Genomic DNA, 22431 nt, shown 5'->3' on the forward strand with positions numbered 1-22431 from the left:
CATCAAACCATCGACAATGGCCTCGCCACTTGGCTGAGGAGAGGGAATTGCTTTTAATTAAGCTGGACTTCGATCCCACACCCGCTCCGTCTCTGGGTGCGAATCCTGGCTCCATCACCTCCTTCAGTCTTGAGTTACCTCCCTCGATCCCAGCTCTGCCACCTCCTTCCCACTGCTGACCGTCGGCTTCTCCCAGGGATGAGCAAACTGCCGCCCATATCCATGTCCTCCTCAGTCCGATATCCATGCCCTCCAAAGCCCAATATCAATTCTCTTTTCACTCCCATATCCATCCGCTCCCCAGACCAATATCCATCCCCTCCTCAGTCCGATATCCATGCCTTCCAAAGCCCAATATCCAGCCCCTCCCAAGTCCAATATCCATTCTCTTTTCACTCCCATATCCATCCCCTCCCCAGTCCAATATCCAGCCCCTCCCCAGTCCAATATCCAGCCCCTCCCCAGCCCGTGCGGCCCCGGGAGGAGGCTGCTGCACCATCCGCAGCTGCACCAGGTGCTTGTGGCAGGGACGTGCAGGTGGACGCTGCCAGAAGAACACTTCTGGAGCAAAAGCATTGCCCCAAACCCTCCAGATCACTCTAGTGGCTTTCATTTTTGAGCGGAGGCAGCTCAGAAGGAAATGAGTGAGACACTGGGACACAGAGGGACGTTTTTGTTTGGTTTTCAGGCAGCGGAATGCGCAGCTCAGATGGGTGAACCCTGGACACTCCGGTGACAGCCGAGCAGCTCCTGCCCCATGAGAGATCTCGGTTCCTCCAGGTAAGCGGCATCTCTTGCAAAGCTGCAGATTGAAATTGCTTTCTGCCATCTGCCAAAACTCATTGTGTTTTTCACTGCTCGTTAACGAATCTGGAACTAAGTCAGCAAGTGATAAGAGGTTACAGTGGGTTCAGAGCAGGGCCAGGTCCCATCCTGTCTGAGTTTTGAATTAGAGTTCTGCTTATTTTGCTTTCCCTGGTCTCAGACATCCGTGCGGTGGCAGGGGATGTGCTACCGAGCCCTGAATTTGTCCCAGAGGACGAGTGTGTGGCAATAGCTCGATGTGTATTTGGTCTGGGCTTCCCCTTCTCATCCTGCACGTTTCCATCACTTTCTCAAGTCTGGATAACATAAGCAAGGGCTTGTATTAAAACACCTGTCGCTTTGTCAGGGAATTAGAGGCGATATTGCAGCTCATCCTTTTTTCCCCATGGGAAATTCCTGCAACATTTTATCCTGGTCGGATACTTTGTATGTAAGCACCAAGCAAAATCAGGCTGATGACAGAAAATCAAATTCAACCTTCGGCATCTGAGTCTCTTCCCGAGCCATTATAAAAAGGGGCTGCAAGCAGTAATAAACTCCTTTAAAAGTGAAATCTGCCTTTTATTCCATTCCCTTGTTTCTCCTCCTTTCATCCCTTCCCTCTCTTTCCGTGTCTCCAGGTTGTGCTCCAGTGAAGATGACGCTCTCCAGTTTCCACTCCTGCTTCTCTCTGCTGTTTTTTATCGTTTATGGTTTAGTTTTCCAAGTCCACGAGCTGCACTCAGGTAGGCGTCCCTCTGGTTTTGCTGATCCCTGGGGTGTTGCTTCCAGTCTCAGTATCTTCCTGGCTACCGACACAAAGGAAAAAGCCTCGAACAGCATCTGTTTTAAAAAATATCCTGGGCTCTTTTTCTGTCAGATCGCTGACCTCGAGCCGCAGTGGCAAAGGAATGCAACACAACTGTTGTCTTGAGAGTTGATTTCCTTTTGTTTTTCTTCAACCAGAAAATACTTTCTCTGTGCGTTGAGTGTCCTGCTTATTAATAAGCATTTCTTTTTAAATTTCCAAAGATGCCCAGAGCACCTGACACGTTTTTCATTTCTGCTGTAATAGGTGCAAATAGCTGAGGATCTTTGAGTTTTGTCTGTACTCAAATTCTCTCCTTTCTCCAACCACTCACCCAGAAACCTTCCAGGCACTTCTTTCCTTCTTCATCCTGCTTTCTCCCCACCCTGAGCAGCCCAGGGGGCACTTGTCCCCTTGAGAACAAATTCTCTTAAAAGAGATCTTCTTTAAAAAGATCTGAAGAACTCTGGCGGTAGCGCAGGACAGGGAATCATGTTCTGCACAGCTGGGATCCCTCTCCCAGCCCCTCAATGGCTCATTCCCCCAGCACAGTGACATTCCAACACAATGACACGGTACTTGGCACACGAACCGTCTGGAGCAGCAGCCGCTGTTTTTCTGGCCTCGGTCACCACTGCAAACTCACGGTTATTTCTTCTTCCTTTGGGGTTTTCTCCCAGCTCTGCTCAATGTGATGGGACCCCCCAGCCCCGTCACCGTGGCCGTGGGCGAGGACGCGGTGCTGCCCTGCCGCTTCTCCCCTGCGCAGAGCACAGAAGACATGGAGGTGACCTGGTTTCGGGAGCAGCTCGTGCCCTTTGTGCATCGCTACAAGGGGGGCAGGGACCGGAATGGGAATCAGATGCTGGAATACGTAGGGCGCACAGAGCTGTGGAAGGACGGACTCGCCAAGGGCAGCGTGAACTTGACAATTTTCAGCATCCAACTGTCTGACAGAGGGAATTACACCTGCTTTGTTGTCAGTGGCTCAGACTATGACCAGGCTGTGGTGGAGCTGAAGGTGACAGGTTTGTAGTCTGTGCTCCTGGTGCCTCTAATTTACTTGCTTGTAGCCAGCGCTTTTCTTCTCTTTCCTCCCCAGCAGCAATTACCGGTGGGTGCTTAGGAAACAGAATTTAATGAAGTTCTATGTTTGAAGGTACCAAGAATGTCTCATAGAAGTAAAATTGCTTAATAAGTGACTGTCACGTGAGTTATGCTACCCACTTCAGAGATGTTCTTGACATTCTTTTCCTCATATGAATGGGTGCAAGAAAAAAATTGTCATTGAGTAATACAGTAAGAATGTCCCGGTTTGTGCTATTATATTTTAGTATCCAATACCACAGATTATTATGAAGCAGTAGCAGCCTCTAGAGCAGATCTTTATGTGAAAAACACTGCAAGAATCAAAGAATCATAGGAAGTTTTGGATTGGGACTTCCACAGCTCCCAGTGCCCCCCCTGCCATGACAGGGACATCTTCACCAGCTCAGGGTGCTCAGAGCCCCGTCCAGCCTGGCCTGGGATGTCTCCAGGGATGGTTCATCCACCACCTCTCTGGCCAACCTGGGCGAGGCTCTCACCACCCTCAGGGTCAACAATTCCTTCCTCATGTCCAGCCTGAATCTCCCTCCTTTAGTTCAGAACCATCACCCCTTTTCCTATCACCATAGTCCCTGCTCAACAATTTGTCCCCATCTTTCTTATCAGAACCTTTTAAGCACTGAAAGGCCGCACTGAGGTCTCCCTGGAGCTTCTCTTCTCCAGATGATGACCCCAGCTCTCAGCCTGTCCTCCCAGCAAAGCTGTTCCAGACTCGGGTCATTTCTATGGCTCCTCTGGTCCCTCTCCAGCAGGTCCATGCCCTGTTAAAACTAAATGTCCTGACCCCGGATGATGGTTTGTCGGTGTCCGCGTCCATCCCTTGTCAGGCAGAGGGACAGCCAGGCCACCCCGTTCCCATGGGATCACTGGGTGTCTGTGTCCCCGCAGCTAGCGGCTCTGTCCCGCTCGTCGCGCTGGAGCGGTACCAGGACGGGGGGATCCGGGTGTCCTGTCGCTCGGCCGGCTGGTACCCGCGGCCCCAGGTGCTGTGGCGAGATCCCCACGGGCAGCATCTCCCATCCCTCTCGGAAAGCGTCACCCAGGACCAGAGCAGCCTCTTTGCGGTGGAAAGCAGCATCATCCTCACCAGGGGCACGAAGCAGAACGTCTCCTGCTGGGTCCGACACGTCCTGGACGGCCAAGAACGGGGATCAGAGTTTTACATCTCAGGTGAGGGGGGTCGTGGGTATCGCCCCATTATCGCTGCCCATGGGGCTGCACTGGGGACGTGACACTGGCAGAAAATCTCGGGTGCATTTGCCAGGCTCCATGTTTGGTGCATCCAGTGTTTTCTGCACCCCGCAGCTTTCTTTTTCTCACATGAGAAGAAAGCATGATTTAATTAGAAATAATTTGTCTAGAAATCTATATTTGCTTGAAACAATCCCCCAAAATGTATTCAGACAAAACATCGTCAATCACAGAGAAGTGCAAAATTGCCAAAATAGAGGGGTTTTCTTTAATTTGATATTTTGTCACTCTGTGGAGTACAGTCAGGAGGTGATTCTCACCCTTGATGGGATTCAGACCTGGGATGCTCTTGTGTAACACAGAAATGAGCTATTTCCCATTGCTGCTTGTGCAGTGACCAAAAACCTTTTGTTGGTTTTATTTTTCAGATCCCTTTTTCCATAATGCCCATCCTTTGATAGTTGCTCTGGGCATCGTCTCGGTTGCTGTGGTCGCTCTCCTTATTCTCGCTGTTTATCTATTTAAAATTAAAGGTACTGTCCTGGTGCGGTGTTTGGGGAGGGAGACTGGTCCTGTTCGGCCACCTCTGGTTTTGTTGGACGGGTGGGTTTGGGAAATGTCAGGATGGTCCCACAGTCTTGTCTCGGTGTCTGGGACACACGTGTGGTGCCAGGGGCTTAAAGACTCAGGGATGTGCTTTCTGGCAAGAAAAGAAAGGTTGTTTTTCCAAGAAAAAGATAGCAAAGAAGGATGTGGATATTAAAGCATCATGAGGGGGACTATGCCCCACCCAAGGTGGATTCTTCTTACAGAAATGGAGCAATGATTTGCCAGACCCTGCAAAAGAAACCCCAAACCTTGCACTTTGAGGGCCTGGCAGGGCTTGTCTCCTTGAGGAAGACAAATAATACAGAGGAATAAAGGACATAGAAATCCTCGATTTCTTATCAGAAGGAGCTGGCCGGTGGGTCGCTCAGGCACCGCAGCACTGCCAGACCCCGGTGGCTGTAACTCCTTCTGTGGCTTGACCAGGGCTCTTTGGATGGGACGATCTTCTCAATTATTTACATTTCTTTCTTTCCTTCACAGGAAAGCGTGAGGATCAAATAGGTAAGCTTTACCTTTTATTTCCTAGAAACTGGATAATTCCTTTGAATGGGAGAATTCATGTGGATATGTGGGAGGGAGGTGGCTAGTGGCTATAGAAAATTGTTAACCCTGTGTATGAAATGTTGAAATGGGGTAATTTTAAGGAAAATCACTGCCAAACCCAAGAAAGCATGAAAAGATATTGTACCAACAGTGAATTTTGCTTTTCAAAGGGCTCTCAAGGTTCTTCCCAAAGCTGGTAGAAGCTCTGGGGAAGCACATGTCATTTGGCAAGGGCCTCAGCTGTGTCTCAGCACTAACAAAACCTTTCCCAAAACCCCGGGCACGATGGTTCCGTAGCCCTGAAGGAGAAGTGCAGCCCCGTGCTCCTCCCAGGTCCGTGCAAACCTGCCCCTTCCCCACTGCCCTGGAGCTGCAGCCCTGGCTGGACTCTGCCCGAGGCGGCTCCGGGGAGGGTGGCCAAGAGCTCCAAGAGTCGTGAGCAGAAAGACCTTGGGGAGCTCCTGAGCTGCAGCTTTTCCATCAGGAGCGATTTCAGCCTCCTCCCCACCCCAACCAGTGTATCGGTGAACAAGGAACGGGCTTTGGTGGTGATACTCTGTTCTGCTTTTGGTTTTCAGCGAAGCGAGACGCAGCACTGCGTAAGTCCCGCTCCCCGTCTTCCCGGGGAAACCCTCTCTGAAAACTTTCAGACTTTGTTATCCATCCTCTCACTCTGTCCAAATGTTCTTCTTTCAGTAGACCCTTCACTGCTCCCTGCCTGACACCCTAATCATGTGAAAATTTACCCTGAAAAGTCATTAGGGATTTTTCCCTGAGTGGCTGTCATTGCTTTTAACATTCACATCTTTTTAATGTAGTGAAATAGAACTGAAAACATTATTGTTTTCCAGGATTTACAGAAAGCTAGGCTGTTGAGAATTCTATTCTAAGAATGTAGATTGTTTGCTTACCAAGAAATAATAATAATTAAAACAAAAAAAATAAATGAAGAGATCATACTAGTTTCCTTGAAGCTCATAGAATTGCCAAGAAAGATCTTTGGCTATTAAAAGTGAGCTCTTGCTAAACTGGTACCAATACAGGCGGAAGGGGGAAATAAATCCAGGCCCAGCTCACTCAGGAATCATGAGCAACCTTGTGACCAGGGTGTAAATCAGCACATCTGCCCCCTTTGTCACAGCCTCTGCTCCCCTGGGTGGGGGGATCCTGGGGAAGGGGATTGCAAAGAGTAACTTGTGCTTCCCTTGGTTCTCAGGGGACCGTGATGCAGAAATCGGTGAGTCTCCTATTCTTACAAAGGATGTTTCACAGAGTCTGTAGAGGGTGGTGGGGTTTTTGTGTTTCCTTTTCACTGTTAAAGTGCAAAGTGAACCAAAAAGTGGTTGGAAGGTCAGGCAGGTGGGACTTAGTGTGGGGAGGGGAAAGGAGAGAGTGAATTTGAGTCAGACAATTAAAGGTGATTGAGGATGGTTTTGCCAAGTGTTTGCAGAACCCCCCTCCTGCCCATGCAGGTGGTTACGGGTGAGGTTCTACCCCAATCAATATCCCACACCCATTTGTGCTGATTTATCTTCTTTTTCAGAGAAACAAGCTGAAGAACTTGGTGAGTACCATTCTCCTTCCTACATGGGAGACTTTTCCACTGGGACATTTTCTCACCTGGGTTATGAAACATTTCCCTGCTTTTGTTTTTACTTTAGGAAAGAAAAAGGTAGCAAATACCAAACCCATTTCAGAAACACTATTTTCATCTGTTCTCTATGTGTTTTTAAGATATTCACTGTGATACTTTTATACTAAGAAGAAAATCATTTCACTTTTCAAAGAAAGTAGTAACAGCCCATAAATAGTCAGGACAGTTTTGAAGCTCTGTGCTGTGACATGACTTTCACAAATACAGCAACAATTCTGAAAATGTGCAACTGCACTGGTCTTTCAGTATTCTGAGCTAATCCAGCGCAACTGTGTTCAGATTATCTCTCAAAGGTGATTTTTTTTTCTTTTTATTTTCTGTTTTTATATTTTTTTCAGTATGGCGAAGATATGCAGTACCCATAGAAAAAGGTAATTAAAGTTTGGTCCTTCTTGGGGTGCTTAATCATCTTTCGTGCTTTAATCTCCCTTCTGGTATTTCCTCTGCCGCACGATGCTGGTGGGACTAGGGATGCTTCTGCCAGGCGTCACTGTCCAGGAGGGCGTGTTACATTCAGACCTCTTGTTAGTTTGGTGCATGTCCCAGTTTCAGACCAGTCTGGAGAGTCCTGGTCCTTAGTGCACAGAGCTGGTCACACTTTAGACATGGGGGCTTCTTCAGTCTGGAGGAGCTGGGTCTCTTGAGCTTGGAGAAGAGGAGACTGAGAGGCAACCCCATTAATGTTTATAGATATGTAAAGGGTGAGTGTCAGGAGGATGGAGCCAGACTCTTCTCGGTGACAACCAGTGATAAGACAAGGGGCAATGGGTACAAACTGAAACACAGGAGGTTCCACTTCAATCTGAGAAAAACTTGTTGGGGTGAGGGTGGCAGAGCCTGGCCCAGGCTGCCCAGGAGGGTTGTGGAGTCTCCTTCTCTGCAGACATTCCAACCCGCCTGGACACCTTCCTGTGTAACCTCATCTGGGTGTTCCTGCTCCATGGGGGGATTGCACTGGATGAGCTTTCCAGGTCCCTTCAACCCATGACATGCTGTGATTCTGCATGATTCATTCTGGAGCTCTGCTGGTCTCCTCTTCCCTCTCTGCTCAATGTCATCTCTCTGCTTTGTTTTCTGCTCCTTGCACTAACATTGTCACCTTGTGCAGCTTCCCATGCCACAGTCTGCCAGCTATTGCTTGCACTCTTTCTCTTCCTTGTGCAGCCCCAGCAAAACTCTTTCCTGGGGTGAGCTCTGCCCTGATGTGTTGACTCCATCTCTCCTGCAGTGAAGGTGGTTCTGGATTCAGACACAGCCCACCGCTCCCTTGTCCTGTCTGATGACTGCAAAAGTGTGAGACGAGAAGAGAAGCAGCAGGACATCCCTGACAACCCCAAGAGATTTAGACCATGGCGCTGTGTGTTGGGTCATGAAGGCTTCACCTCAGGGAGATGCTACTGGGAGGTGGAGGTGGTGGATGGAGGAGGATGGACTGTAGGGGCGTGTAGAGAAGATGTGAAAAGGAAGGATGAGATTATATTGAAACCAGAGAAGGGTTTCTGGGTAGTGGGGCAGTGGGAAGGGCGCTTCCAGGCTCTCACATCTCCTGATCGCACTTTCCTTTCTGAAATCCAGACTCCCAAGCGGATCCGTGTCTCACTGTGTTATGAAGAGGGGCGAGTGTCATTTTTTGGTGTTGATGAGAACATGCCCATCTTCACGTTCCAAGAGACATCATTTGAGGGGAAAACAGTCTACCCTTGGTTCTGGCTGGGGTCTGGGACATGGCTCAAAATGTGTCCTTGATGAAGGGGAGGGAGCAAGAGAAGGTTTCCTAGGGGACCTCAGCCATTCACACTCACAGCAGGGTTTACGTTGGAAGGAAGTGCTGGAGGTTTCTGTTGCAGCCACCTGCTCCCAGCAGGGCTGCCCTCAAGTGCCTGAGGTGTCTTTGAACCTCGTTCAGCTGAGTTGTGTAGGATGTCCAAAGGTGGAGATCTCGTTATGTCTCTGGACCTCTGGCTGGTGCTGCACTTCTCTCAGGGGGAAGAATTACCCCTTTGTGTTTGAACAGTTTCCCCAGTTGCAGCTCCTGCCTGTCGCCTTTCATCCCCGCTCTCCACCAGTTGAACACACTCTCACTGAACACACTCCCGCAGCAGGGATCGCTTTCTGAATGTACAGAATAAAGTTACTTTAGTGGGATTTGTCTGTGTGTCAGCACCAAATGTCTGTGTCCAAGGTGTTGCCTCCACCTCCTTTTAACCTTTGAGGGGTGTCAGGGACTTTTGAGAAAATGGTTCACTGCATCCTACAGGAGACAATGAAGGCATCTATGTCAGTGGGTCTGTGCATGGCTGTGAGTGTCCCCAGCACAAGCCCAGGTGACGAGCTCACCTGTGACCTGGAGACACCTGACACTGGGAAGTGGATGCCCTCTTATAACTCTGAGTAGCCTGGAGCAGGCTCAAAATGTCCTATGTGGGCTGAAATGAAGCTGGAGAAACCAAAATTTCACATAGGTAAAGGCATCTAATCTTGAGGCAACTTCAGATTACTTTGCTGTAGTGGAAACTGCCTCCTGCAAGGGGGCATCACAACTATGTTCTTTCTCTGAGGCCAGACAGGTTTTTGCAGCAGATCCTCCATTCAGTTGATGTCCCACAAGCAAGGACCTTCCCAAGGGAAGGCTTTACCATCACTCCTGGATTCATGGACTTCTCAGAAGGGAAAGAACTTGCATTTTAGCCAGGGTCGGTCTGTTCATGCTCAGCTCAGGGCAGCTCCCACCATGGAGGAGCCCACAGGGAACAGCTCAGAGATGCCATTAGGGCATCTGCTTTTCTCTCCAGGCTTGCCCAGCTCCCGGAGTGATGCTCTCAGAGCTGGTGGCCATGTCTCAGCTTTGTTCCTTGCTGTGCAGAAGCCCATGCGGTGCAGCAGATGCCCAATCAGCTGTGGAGCCTGCAGCAGCTGAGGGGCTTGTGGAGGACCCAGTGCCAGAGTGCTGCAAAGCCCCTGTGACCAGTGTCGCAAGTGTGCAGGGACAGGCAGCATGGGGGTGGCCCCTGCTGCCAGGGCTCTGAAGAGACACTTGTTAGACACTTGTGTCCCTAAAGAAGGTGGGTGGGAAGATGAAGATACAAACCCCTCTTTCTGCACTGGAGAAGGAGCACTGTGCTCCTCAAGCAGGGGCCATGTGGTTTCATGTTTCTGCGACACTTGGGCACCATCACCTCGTGAGTCACATACAGTGTTGGTGAGGTGCTAAAGGAAGTGGGAAACAGCCTGGAATCACCTTGTTCCCTCCAAACATCCCTTCAAAACCATCTGTGGGTGAAATCAAGGTTGGGACTACAACCTAATAGGAGACCAACACCAAGGGTGTGGGAACAGGCTCTGGAGCAGGAGACGAAGCTGATGGGCTGGACGAAAGGGTGAACCTAAGACAGAAATGAAAGATCGGACTGCAAATGTGGGGTAAAAGCATCATTGCTGGCAGGACAGCTGATATAACCCTCATCTCCCTCTTGCCTTCACCTGGGGGAAGAAGGTTCAGCAAGAAGACACATTCCCCGCTCTTTTCCTTTCCCAGTCTGGATATCAAGGCCCCAGGATGTCTCCTGCCCTCCTTACCACTCATAACCAGCCATGGAAAGGCTGTGCCTGCAGACGACTCCCGACCTGTGTGCTCATTTCCTATGCTATAACATGCCCCTTCCCTTTCAGCAAGGCTTGTTGCAGTGGACTGCTTGGCTCTTCTGCTCTTTCCCCTTCAAGGAGTGAAGTGGGTGGGGAGAAGGACCTTTTGAAGGTTCAAGATGTCCTTGTGCATTCATCCATGTGGAAAAGGGAGCCAAAGAGGCAAATGCAATGATAAGGGCTGTGGGTTTGGAACGTGAGGCCATGGCATGGAAGAGCAGCAGGTTTTGATGTGGGGATGCTGTAGGTGTGGGAGAGGGTCAGAGCAGTGCTGTGGAAGAAGGGAAATCATAGGTGGGCTTGACTCCCAGGATCCTGTGAGAAGATCAGGGTTACATTTGCTCTCTCCCTTCCTAGCTCCTGCTTTTGCTGGAAATCGCTGATACAGAGCCAAAAACAGCCCCCCAAGTTCTGCCCCTGCTGCTGCCTTCAGCCCTCTTACCACAAGCTGAATTAAAACACCCCTGCAGCGAGCCGGCTGGGGTGAGAGAGGGGCTGGGAGAGGACACGGCGAGACAGCTGACCCAATGGACCAGAGGGACATTCCATACCATGTAGCGTCATGTTCAGCAATAAAACTCAGGGTGGGGGAGAAATTTTTCCGAGGTACCTTTGCTCAAGTACTGGCTGGGCATTGATCTGCTGGTGGGAGGGGGTGAATGAATACTTCTGTATAACTTTCTTTTCTTCCCCTCTCTGTTTCCTTCACTCATTAAACTGCTTTTATCTTGACCAACAAGGGCTTATTTCTCACTTTTCCTTTTCCAGTTTTTCTCCCATCCTGCTATATGAGTTTAGGTGGGTGCTTGCCTAATAGCTGGGGTTGACCCACCATAATCCACAGAGTGGAAACCTGGTAGAAAACCGGTATTTCCCCTCCACTGTAGCATTTCCCCTTCTGGGTGACCCTCCAGCCCCGCAGTGACCCGTGGACCAGGGAAGTGGAGCCGGTTGGGCTGCGGGAACAGACAGCAGGAGGAACAGCAAAACCGAGCTACTTCCTCTGCCCCTAATCTCCTTGCCTGGTCTGTGCTGCGGCTTCTCCCACAAAAGTTACAGCTGCCTCACAGCTCTCCAGAAGAGCCATACCTGGTTTTCCTGGCAAGACAGAAATAAAGGATCTCTCGTCTACTCCTCAAACAACTAATTGAGGTAATGTGTAGGAATAATTTTTTGCTGGTGCGCCAGCTGGGTTGCAGTGCCTGGGTTGAGGTGCCTCAAGGACTGAAGCCCCAGGTGTGCTGAGAAAGAGCTGTCTTGAAGCAGAGGGCAGACATCTGTGCAAGGAACCCTTTTCCCACGATGTAAAATGGTGAGGCTTGGGGGACGGGGGAATGTGAGAGCTCCTCCTGGGTGCGACCCTCCCTGCTTTGCTGGGCAGAAGCAAGAAATTACAGAGCTGGTCTCTGGTGGTGACTTTTCCGAAGAGAGCGTGGTGAGCAGCATGAGGGCTGTGCTGAAGGACAGGAAATGGCTTTGGCTGCTCAGGAAGCTGTGCGTGCTGATAGAGGGCCTGGCCAGCCCTGCTGCCATCACTGCCACCAGCACTGCCACCAGCACTGCCACCAGCACTGCCACCAGAGCAGTGCCAGCTCCTCGGGCAGGAGGGAGGCAAAGCAGCCAGAGAGCAAACACTGGCAGGTCCACAGGTGAGTCCCAGGGAAGCGGCGTCCCTTGGGGGCTGGGAACTCGGGGTAGGCACATCTGTGCATGGGAAGCTCTTTTCAGATGATTCATGCTCCTAGCTGGTGAACCTAAATCAAGCAGGGGGCTCAGCTTTGGGTAAGGGCATATTCAGGGAACCTCTTCCAGCACAAGGCTTCTCTGGGCTGGGGTGGATGTGGGTTTGCAGGGATACAAACACTGCAAACCCGCTGCTTTTGCGATGGTGAGGATGGCAATGCCACCCCAGCAGCAGAGGCATTGCTGTGAGGAGACGTGTGAATCCGGTTCTCCCTCCCACAGAGGAGGACGAGGTGAGCAAAAGGGCAGAGATGGTGTCTCCTTGCTGAGCCTGCTGCCCTGCAAGGACGAGATGACGGGTGAGTGCTGGCAATAGGTGTGGGACTCATAGCTCCCACCCTCCCAGGGCAGAGCTGTGGGGCTCAGAGGGCTTCCAGGGGTCTCACAGGGGATGCCAGCACTGTTGCGAATGGTACTTCCTTGGGAAGAATGGTGACATGTAGGTGCATGCCTGCCTGTGCCCACGCGTCTCGGCTCTCCTCTGCAGGCCATGCGGGTCCCTGTCCTGCTCCTGCTCATCCTCCTGGTCCTGCTGCCCCCAGCCCGTGCTGCTGACCCTGGCCAGTCGTGCCCATCGGAGATGAACAAGGTCAAGGACCTCCTGGAGGTGAACTGCACAGGGCAGGCTCTCAGCACAGTGCCCACAGACCTTCCTGAGGACACAGGCATCCTGCTGCTCAACGCCAACAACCTTGTGTCCCTCTCCACCGCCGCCTTCCTGCCCCTCACCCAGCTGCAGGACCTCGACCTGTCTGACAACGGGCTGGCGGCTCTGTACACCGGGCCCCCGCTGCCGTCCCTGCGGGAGCTGGTCCTGTCCCACAACGCGCTGGGGGCCCTGCCCGCCCTGCAAGGCCTGCCCGCCCTCACTCGCCTGGCCGTGGCCCACAACAACCTGGCCATGCTGGCCCCGGGGGCTTTCCGCATTGTGCCGCAGCTGCAGGACCTGGACCTGCGAGGGAACCAGCTGCGGACGCTGCCCCAGGAGGCCTTTGCGGGGCTGAGGATGCTCAAGGACTTGGACCTCTCGGACAACCTCCTGGAGGAGCTCCCCAGGGAGCTGCTGCAAGATCTGCAAAGGCTGGAGACCCTCTGGCTGTCGGGAAACCACCTGCGGACCCTGCCCACTGACTTCTTTCCCGAGGGGCACCTCTTCGCTTACGTCTTCCTCACGGAGAACCCCTGGCACTGCGACTGTGAGCTGCGCTACCTGCGGAACTGGATCAGGGAGAACGAGGGCAGCGTCTATCAGCCAGAGCGGGGCCTGGAGAAGACGAAGGTGGAGCTTGCCCCCGAGAAGGTGCTGTGCCACAGCCCCCCCGAGCACCAGCGCAAGCCTGTTATCCACTTCAAGCCCAACTGCGGCAACGTGGGGGATGCGGATGAGGAAGAGTATGAATATGATGATGGGGAAGAAACTGTGGAGAAAGCTGCTGCTGTCGCCTCCCCACCACATCCACCCATCCCCACAGAGCACACTACCCTGCCCCATGTTGTTACCTGGCCTCCCCCCACTACTGCACGACCTCCCTCCACCCTTGCCCCAGGCACTTCACCTCCTATGCCTGCAAGCACCGGAGCTCCCAGTACCACCACTCCTGCACCACCCAGTCCCACCATCACACCCACACCAACCCCCAGCACTGCCACCATTCTCATCACCGCTCCCACCAGCACCCCACACAGACTCACCACCCTCGTCTCCGTCACCTCACCATCAACCACGGTGAGCACCAGACCTCCCAGCACCAGCAGCCGTCCCCAAACCAGGCTTGCCACCAGCATTACCAACACTTACACCACCCTCATGGTGTCCACTGGAGCATTTTTCATCACCTCCATGGCAGCACCTTCTACTGCCACTCTAGAGACCTCTTCTGTTGTTGGATCTTCATCTCCTTCCCTGACATCGACTACGCCGGTGGTCTCCACCACTATGCCTTCCGCTCATGCCCCAATGCCATCAGCTGCCCTGAACACCACCCAGCCTTCCCCTTCCCCTCCACCTGCACCTCTCCCCCTCTGCCCATGTTCCATCCCAGCACCAGTCTTACCTGTCCTGCGCTCATGGGCGGGTGCGGAGGGTCTGCAGGGCGGGCAGTGGGTGCTGAGGCACTGCTGCCTGTTGCACTGGGTGCTCTACCTGGCCTCCTTGGCTCTGCTGGGCCTGACCCTGCTGGCTCTGGTGGCCTGGCTGATTTGGATGTGTCTGGTGGGACGGTCCTCCTGGCACCAGTCCCTGCAGAGCCAGGAGGTGTGGAATCCACTGCTGAGGTGGAAGGAGTCGGCAGGAAGCCCCACAATTAATCTCAGCAGCTTCAAAAACCCCCTCCAGCACCGCAGGTTCTGTACCATCAAGGAAGTGGAGTTGTGCCCCGAGGTCATTACGTCCTACACTTACTGCACGATTAAAGACCTGGGGGTACGGCGCAGTCCTCCTGCAGTTTCCTCCTTCTGCACCACGAAGGAGCTGTGGGTCCACCATAGTCCTCCAAAGGCTTCAGTCACAAACCTCAGCTCCCTCAGGACCCCTTCTGCTTATAGTCTGGACAGGGGTGTCGAGGCCATCGGTGATGTCAGAGTGAAATATGCTGGCAGCACCTTGTAAATGCTTCTGTAAATTCAGAGAAAGACGCAGAGGGTCGTGGCTCTGCTTCACATCACCGTGTTTTACAGAGGAAAGATCTGCTTGCCCAGGGGAAGCCATCCAGCTCCTTCCTCTTGTATTGCTCTCATGCACCCTGAGGTTTCTAGATCTGAAATCATTGTCAATACTTAGGCACTTGGCAGGGGGAGAAGAACGGATCAGTGATGGTTTGGGGCAGATATTGCCTGGTTTTGGGGTGAGTGTGGGAAAAAACAGCTCACTTTGTACCCCGTGTCCAAACTGCTTCTGTCTGAATGATGCACGTAAAGATGCGCTTTGCTTCCAACTCTGTGCCCAATTACTAATCACAGAATAAATATTCTCTTTGCCTAAATGTCAAGTGAGTGCTAGTTTCTTTTAATTGGACCTCCCATAGTCCTGGCAGGGTACGGTGAATAACAAAGTTATCTTCAGGACTTGGAAGAGTGAAGACAGAGAGGAAAAGTCCACTTAAACCCAACTTCTGAACTTTTGCCCCAAATGTGTGATCCTTCCTTTTGGGATTGAATCACATGGGAAGAGCATCTCACTGCATGAGCCACTGTCACATAATAACTTCAGAGCATTGTAAGTGTCAATACCTCTGACATATCATGGGATGGCTGGAAATCGGAGAGGAGCGCGGCAGGTTTATTGTTTTCCACAGCTATCTGAAAGGAGGTTGTAGCATGGAGATTATTGGTCTCTTCTCTCAAATAACGAGCACCAAGACAAGAGGAAACAGCCTCAAGTTGCACCAGGGGAGGTTGAGGTTGGATCCTGGGAACAATTTCTTCCCCAAAGGGCTGTGGGGCATTGGAACAGGCTGCCCAGGGCAGTGCTGGAGTCACCATCCCTGGAGGGGTATAAAAGGTGTTTAGATGAGGTTCTCAGGGACATGGGTCAGTGTCAGGGCTGGGGGAATGGTTGAACTCGATAATCTTGAGGGTGTCTTCCAATCAAGATGATTCTACGTGGCTCATAAGGGACAAGGACAAAATGCCCAGGGCTGACTAAACTTTTTGACTGCCCATACAGAAGGTACCCAAACATTTTGGGAACTGTGAGAAGGAGGTGTCATTGGCGGAGGTGAAACAGCAGGTCCCAGCACTGGCACAGAGATGCAGCACCTGGACCATGTGAATCACTTTTGCAGTTGCAAATACTGTTCCAGTTCTAACGGTCCCAAATGTACCGTGCAGCCCCTGCGGGTCAGCAGGCCTTCTGCCACGGTAATTATTTGGACCACAGAAGTGTTTGTGTGTGTGTCCTTGGCCAGCTGGGTGGAGCACCCTCCTATGCAAGTGTCTCTGCAGGTCAGGCTCGTGTGTGCTAGTGCGTCTGTGACACACGAGCTCTGCATTTTTCTGTGTTGGTGCTGCCCTCTGACCCCACCATACTCATCCTCTTTCCTGGGACAACAGGAAGAGGCCCAGAGGCCCCAGATTTGACCCAGAATCCCTCTGAACAACTCTAGGGATGACTGCAACAGCCCAAGAGAACTCAGGTACTCTCGGAGCATCCTGGGGACAGATGGTTGGCCTTGGGGAGACACCGGTGACCCCAAAGGCCCCTATTACTTCAGTTTAAACTGTTTTTTTACATTAATTTTTCCTTTATAACCAGATACTTTTACTACATTCTGGGATAATTTTTAGCCCCTTCTGGTCTTGTACAGCATGTTGGTGATTAGTGATTCCTTTTCTTGGTTTGTAAGGATGCTGTTTCTCAAGTTCTTGTGTGTAGGCTCTGCCATGGGGCAGCATGGGTCAGCTCTCACCTCTCAGGGAGCTTTGGCTTCCTTTTGACACTTCTGACACAATGTCATGGCAGCCAAGTTAGAATCATAGAATCGTTGAATCAACGGGGTTGGAAAAGACCTCAGACCTCATCCAGTCCAAGCCTTGGTCCAACTCCAGTCCATTGACTAGATCATGGCACTAAGTGCCATGTCCAATCTCAGTTTCAAAACCTCCAGGGCTGGTGAGTCCAGCACCTCCCTGGGCAGCCATTCCAATGCCTGACCACTCTCTCTGCACAGAATTGCTTTCTGATCTCCAGCCTCAATTTCCCCGGCAGAGTTGAAGCCCATGGCCCCTTGTCCTATTGCTGATGCCTGGGAGAAGAGCCCAATCCCCACCTGGCTAGAACTGCCCTTCAGGTAGTTCTGGAGAGTGCTGAGCTCAGCTCTGAGCCTCCTCTTCTCCAGACTGAACAAGCCCAGCTCCCTCAGCCTCTCCCCATAGGGCTTGTGTTCAAGTCCCTTCCCCAGTCTTGTTGCTCTTCTCTGGACCCGCTCCAGCACTTACGCCACCAAGCTCAGAATGGCTGAAGAATCAGACAGGTAAGAAGTGGTGTGAAGGTCAGGACTAGTGGTTAATGGATCATACTCTACCTGGATGCTGGTAATGTGCAGTACCACATAGGGCTGTGCTGGGAACTCTTCTGTTTAACATCTTTATCAATGACACGGTGCAGTGACTGAGCTTTTACCGTGTTGGCTGATGACACCAGGCTGGGAGGGATCAGTTTGTGTCCACCAGCAGGGAGGTGCCAGAGCCTGGCCCAGGCTGCCCAGAGCGGGTGTGGAGTTTCCTGCTCTGAGACATTCAAACCCCCTGGACCCACCTGTGTGATCTGCTCTGTGACCCTGCGTGAGCAAGTGGGTTGGACTAGATGGTCTCGAGAGGGCCCTTCCAACCCCAGCCATTCTGTGATTCTGGTTAATAGGACCTGTGCGTCTTGGTTGGCAGAAATGTGACCGTTATCCAGCTATGCACCCTGGCAGCAAAGAGAGTGACAGGAGCCTGGGCTGGGTTAACAGGAGCGTAGCCGGTAGACCAAGGGAAGTGATTAGCCGTATCTACTCAGCGCTCATTAGACCTCATCTAAAATAACATTCTAGGTGGCCCTGAGAACGTGAAACCCTCCCCTACACATCACAGGACCCTCACTTCCCTCACCAAAGGTATCACTGGTACTCCAGTGTTGCCCAGAATCCACATTGCCTCCACCTCTCCTTGCAATTCCTCCCTGGGATTCTCCAACAAGAGAACCCCAAGTGATGCCAGGAAGCCAAGACTTCCCAGAACCACCTAAGAACCCCAAATTCCCCAGGAACCCCTGATGCTCACCATCTACCCTGCCACCTACCCCAAGCCCCTGCCAACTCCAGGGCTCTCCTAGTCCCTCAGCATCCCAAGTGCATCTCAAGATGCTTCTCAATCCTGAGACACGCACACCCAATGAACACAGGCACCCAGAGCCCCTGTGCCCACCACCCACTGCTCCCCAGGGGACCTAGGAATGCAGGCAGTCCTGGTCCCCACCACCACCCATCACAGACACTTGCAGACCTGGCCTCCTGCTCTCCTCCTGTTCCTTGCAAGAAACACTTGGATGTCTGGGCTTCCCAGCAGAAACAACAGGACCCAGATGGACAGTTCAGGAGCCACTTTTATTCAACCCAAGTGTGGGGGTGAATTGGGGATCCCCAGCCCCCAGTGATGGGGTCAGGGCAGGGCAGTGAGTATTCCTGGAGACATAGGGCTGCAGTGTGGGGAGTGCCAGTGTCCCATGGGGTCCCCATGGTCTAGGGCACATACCCTGGGGATGGGGGATGCCAGAAACCACAGGAGGAACCCACTCTGGGGAAGAGATCTGGAAGCAATTTTGTCCCGTAGAGGTGCCCATAGATGCTACCTGGGGATCTCAGTATGGGGTGCAGAGCTTTTAAGCTGCCCTAAATATTATTGGGGTGTCAGGTGATCTGGAGGTGTCTTCAAGGCAGCTGGGGGCCACGCAAGGCAGGGGGTACAGTGAGGACACAAGCTTGGAGGTCAGTATAGGCGTGGGGCAAGGTGCCCCGGGTGATCCAGCGCCGGCTGCCCGGCTGGTAGGCGTGGATCAGGTGCGTGTCCCGGTAGGTCTCATGACTGTACCCTCCCAGTACCAGCAGTTCGCCCCCCAGCACAGCTGCACCCCCAACCACATGGGCCTGTGGCAGGGGGCTGAGAAGAACCCAGGTGTCCAGCTTGGGGCTGTAAACCTCAAAGGCCAGCTGGTCCCTGTAGCCCGTCTGCCCATCACGTTGGCAAAGCCCCCCGGCCACATAGAGCTGCCCACCCGCCTCCTCCATGACGTGACCAGCTCGCTGGCCGTTCATGGGGGCCAGGACCATGGCAGGCCGACCTGGGGCGTAGCGCAGCAGGGCCGCCTGGCACTGGGACGCCTCGTCACACCCCCCCGACACGTAGAGAGCACCATCCAGGGCACACGCCGCGTGCCCGCACAGAGCCATCGGCAGGGGCCAGCACCGTCTGGGCAAGGAGAGAGGGAGGGGTGAGGGTCAGGTTAAGCAGGGCTGCCCCACAGTGACTGCCCGCCCAGGAGCTCCCCAGCAAGCCATGGGTCTGCTGAACACTCAGGAGTCAACACTGGCCAACACCCAGTGAGTCCCAGTGGGCAGCATCAGCCAAAGCGTAATGGATGCCCAAGGACCATCACTGTACAACACCTTGTAGACCGCAAAAGACGTCTTGGGTCAACACATAGTGGACTCCTTAATGGACAATATTGGCAAACACCCAACAGAGCACCCAATGAACATAGCTGGAAGATGTTTAAATCATTTTTCTCCTTGACAGATGGCTGAATACTACTGGCTAAAAATGTCACCACCCACTGGGCATCACTGGCCAATACCAAATGACCCCCAAGGGACACAGTTGCTCAACACCCAGTAGACTTCTCCCAAAGGTCATTGTTGGCCCATTCTCCATTGGCAGCTCAGTGACCCAAAGACCAGTCAATGGGCACCACCGGCCAACGCAAGGGCTGCCTGGGCAGAGGAAAGTGGGTGTCCAAGAGGTGCCGTCTCACCTCCAGGTGTCTTGGGCCACGTCATAGCACTCCACAGTGTCTGTGCAGTAGAGGTCCCCCGAGCTGCCCCCCAGGGCATAGATGACCTCCCCAAGTGCCACAGCAGCAAAGTAGCTCCGTCCGCAGGTCATGCTGGCCAAGCGCTCCCAGGAACCGTCCATAGGCTGATACCTGGGTTAGAGACGCAAAGGGGCAAGAGACTACTTGTGACCTACCACGTCATGAGGTGATGTTGGCACCGCTGAGGGCAACAACCCACCTACAACCAGCCAGTCCCATAATGCCATGGGGCCACATGATCCCCTTGCATGGGAAAATCCCCTCCTCCTGGGCAAAACCCAAACCCTGAGACATCTCCAGGTAGGAGCCTTCCTGCCTTATACCCAAAAGGCCGTGACATCCCAGGGTGGGAGGGCGCCTTCCAGTCCAGTCCTACAGCCAACCAATCCCAGAATGCTTTGGGGCCACTTGACCAACCTTGGGTCCGTGGGGCAGCTCTAGCTCCACCAACACCTCGTCTGATCCCACAGTGTCTTGGTGCCACACGGCACCTCGAGGTCCTCAGTGGCTCTCACCTGTAGACACTGGCCAGGGTGTCATGAACCCCGTAGTAGCGCTTTCCACCCAAGACGTAGAGGCTGTTGCCCACCACGGCCACGGCATGGCGGAAGCGTGGGCCATCAGGAAAGTCCCCCAGTGCCCGCCACTCCACCCGCTTCACCAGCCCCACAGCACTGAGGTAGCGGTGGGCAAACCAGAGGTGTCTGCTGGGCTTCCGGGCAGCCAGGTTGTTTGTCAGTTTGTCTCCACCACAAACCACCAGCACCTCTTGCAAGGAACGCACCCGGCATGGCAGCTGGGCCACAGGGGTCAAACTTGCTACCACAAGCTCACGGAGAATCTTTGGGTCAGCTACCCCTGCAGTCACTGATGGGATCTTCTTCAGCTCCCGGCCAGACATGAGGGTAAAGCGAACAGATGACAGGACTTCCTTGGCTAGATCTTCTTGGTCATCTCCATTAGCCATAAGCCATCGGGATGCTGCTTCCAGCGCCTCCAGTTCATTGAGAACATTGAGACTATCGGAGCGGAGAAGGCGGATGAGAAGGTGTGCAGGAAGATCCAGAAAGGCTGGTGTGGCCATCACGCTGGGGAAGGTGGCCAAGATGTAGTCCTCTGCTACGCGGCCCACCTGGGCCAGCCCGTAAGCCCCAGCGAAGGCCAACACATCCGGGACAGTTTCTGGGGTCAGGCCGTGGGTGAAAACATCCAGGCAGAGGGTGAGGAGCCCCCAGGCCTGGTAGTGCAGGGAGGTCTCGGCTGCCTCCAGGACCGTGGACCAGGGCCCGGCCACGGCCCCTGTGTAGGCGAAGGAGAGGAGGAGGCGCAGCTCGGCCGGGGACAGCCCCGTGGCCAGCGGGGCGGCGGGGTCGTGGGTGGCCTCCCGCATGGGGCAAGTGAAGAGACCGCGGAAGAAGTCACAGGAGCAGCTCAGGGCCAGGCGCTGGACTGGGGGGAGGAAGAAGAGTCGGGGAGGCAGCGGGGGCCCCTTTGTATCCCACAGCCCCCGTAACATAGGTGTCCTAGACCCCCTCACCTCTACCTCCCCATCCCCGCCTGCAGCTTCAGCCCCCAGCGTCCCTGCCAGGGGACCCGGCTGTCCCAGCATCCCCCATCCCCGCCCGGGGCACCCCCACCCCCGGCTCACCTGGGATCACCTCGTCCCCTGCCCGGAGCTGCAGGTCGCAGCCCAGGCCGCTGGCGTGGAGTCGCTCCATGGCTCTTAGTGTCTCCCACTGCTCCTCCAAGGGCTCGGGACCCCCGTCCTGGGGGTCGCTCTGCAGCCGCTGGCCACAGGCAGCCACCACCCGGGGGGCCCCCAGGGCCCGGGCAGCCTCCTGCACCTCCTGCTCCCGGCCGTGGGGCACCGTTCCCCCATAGGCGAAGGCGAGCACGGCCCGCCAGCCCCGCAGCGTGGCCCCGGGGGGCAGCGGGACGTGGGGCAGGGGGTCCTGGCGCAGGTCTCTGGTCCTGCCCTCCAGGAAGCGGAGGAAGAAGGAGCTGATGGAGGCCAGGACCACAGCATGGGCCACATCACCCTCCGGGCCCACAGCCACGTCCACCAGCTGTCCCGCGGTGCGGAGCTGGTCGGCCGCGGTCAGGAGCTGTCCCGCGTGGGCCCCGTCCCGCAGGGTCCACTGGGCTGGGGCCGGCCCCTCTGCAACCCACATCTTGGCTCTGGGAACACACGGAGTGCGGGGTCAGGGTGTCACCCCCACAGCCAGAGCCTCAGCAGTCCTGGCTGGGGACACGGGTCCTGCTACTGGCAGTGCCACATAATCAAAAACACAGGATCCATCACCAAAGCCCCCACCCCACGGCTGAGGCCACCAGGCTCTGCTACTGCCCCATAACTGAACCTACAGTACCTTGGCAAAACCGCAGCCCCATAGGTGAGACCAACAGGCCCTGTTGCTGCCCCATAGCTGAGTCCGATGTCCCTCATCTGCCTCATCGCTGAACCCTCACCATGAAGCTACTGACCCACAGCCAACACTGCATCCCCACAGGTCAGCCCACTGTCCCTGATCAAACCCTCCATCCTGTCACAGGAGCCACCAAGCCCTTCTGCAGCCATTGCCCCACAGCTGAAACTACTGGTCCTCCCACAGCACCAAAACCCCCGGCCCACGGCACAGCTCCAGGCAGAGGCACCCGTCCCACCCGTTCGGTGCACGGCGGCAGCTGTGTGCAGCCTGTCGTGTTGTGCTGCCTGTTGCATGCTGTGTATGTGTCACATTGTGCCGCTTGTCGCATGTTGCG

General features: G+C 54.0%; 3 protein-coding genes across 3 annotated transcripts; 2 read left to right on the plus strand and 1 right to left on the minus strand.

The window, feature by feature from the left end:
• Positions 1-1462: 1462 nt before the first annotated feature.
• On the plus strand, positions 1463-8462 carry LOC308049483 (butyrophilin subfamily 1 member A1-like; the record flags this gene model as incomplete). The annotated part of the gene is made up of 7 exons (XM_080359165.1): positions 1463-1550; positions 2293-2644; positions 3612-3889; positions 4339-4443; positions 6279-6299; positions 6606-6686; positions 7945-8462. The coding sequence occupies 7 exons, from the start codon at positions 1463-1465 to the stop codon at positions 8460-8462; spliced, it is 1443 nt and encodes a 480-aa protein (XP_080215291.1).
• A 3503-nt stretch (positions 8463-11965) lies between these two features.
• Positions 11966-15016, plus strand: GP1BA (glycoprotein Ib platelet subunit alpha). The gene is made up of 2 exons (XM_080359054.1): positions 11966-12007; positions 12589-15016. The coding sequence occupies exon 2, from the start codon at positions 12592-12594 to the stop codon at positions 14707-14709; it is 2118 nt and encodes a 705-aa protein (XP_080215180.1). The 5' UTR covers positions 11966-12007; positions 12589-12591; the 3' UTR covers positions 14710-15016.
• A 3492-nt stretch (positions 15017-18508) lies between these two features.
• Positions 18509-21839, minus strand: KLHL33 (kelch like family member 33; the record flags this gene model as incomplete). Its single annotated transcript, XM_080359116.1, has 4 exons — positions 18509-19046; positions 19609-19779; positions 20184-21117; positions 21317-21839. The coding sequence occupies 4 exons, from the start codon at positions 21837-21839 to the stop codon at positions 18509-18511; spliced, it is 2166 nt and encodes a 721-aa protein (XP_080215242.1).
• Between the last annotated feature and the right edge of the window lie 592 nt (positions 21840-22431).

This window comes from Nesoenas mayeri (genome assembly GCF_963082525.1).
Source record: "Nesoenas mayeri genome assembly, chromosome: 25".
NCBI classification, from domain to species: Eukaryota; Metazoa; Chordata; class Aves; order Columbiformes; family Columbidae; genus Nesoenas; species Nesoenas mayeri.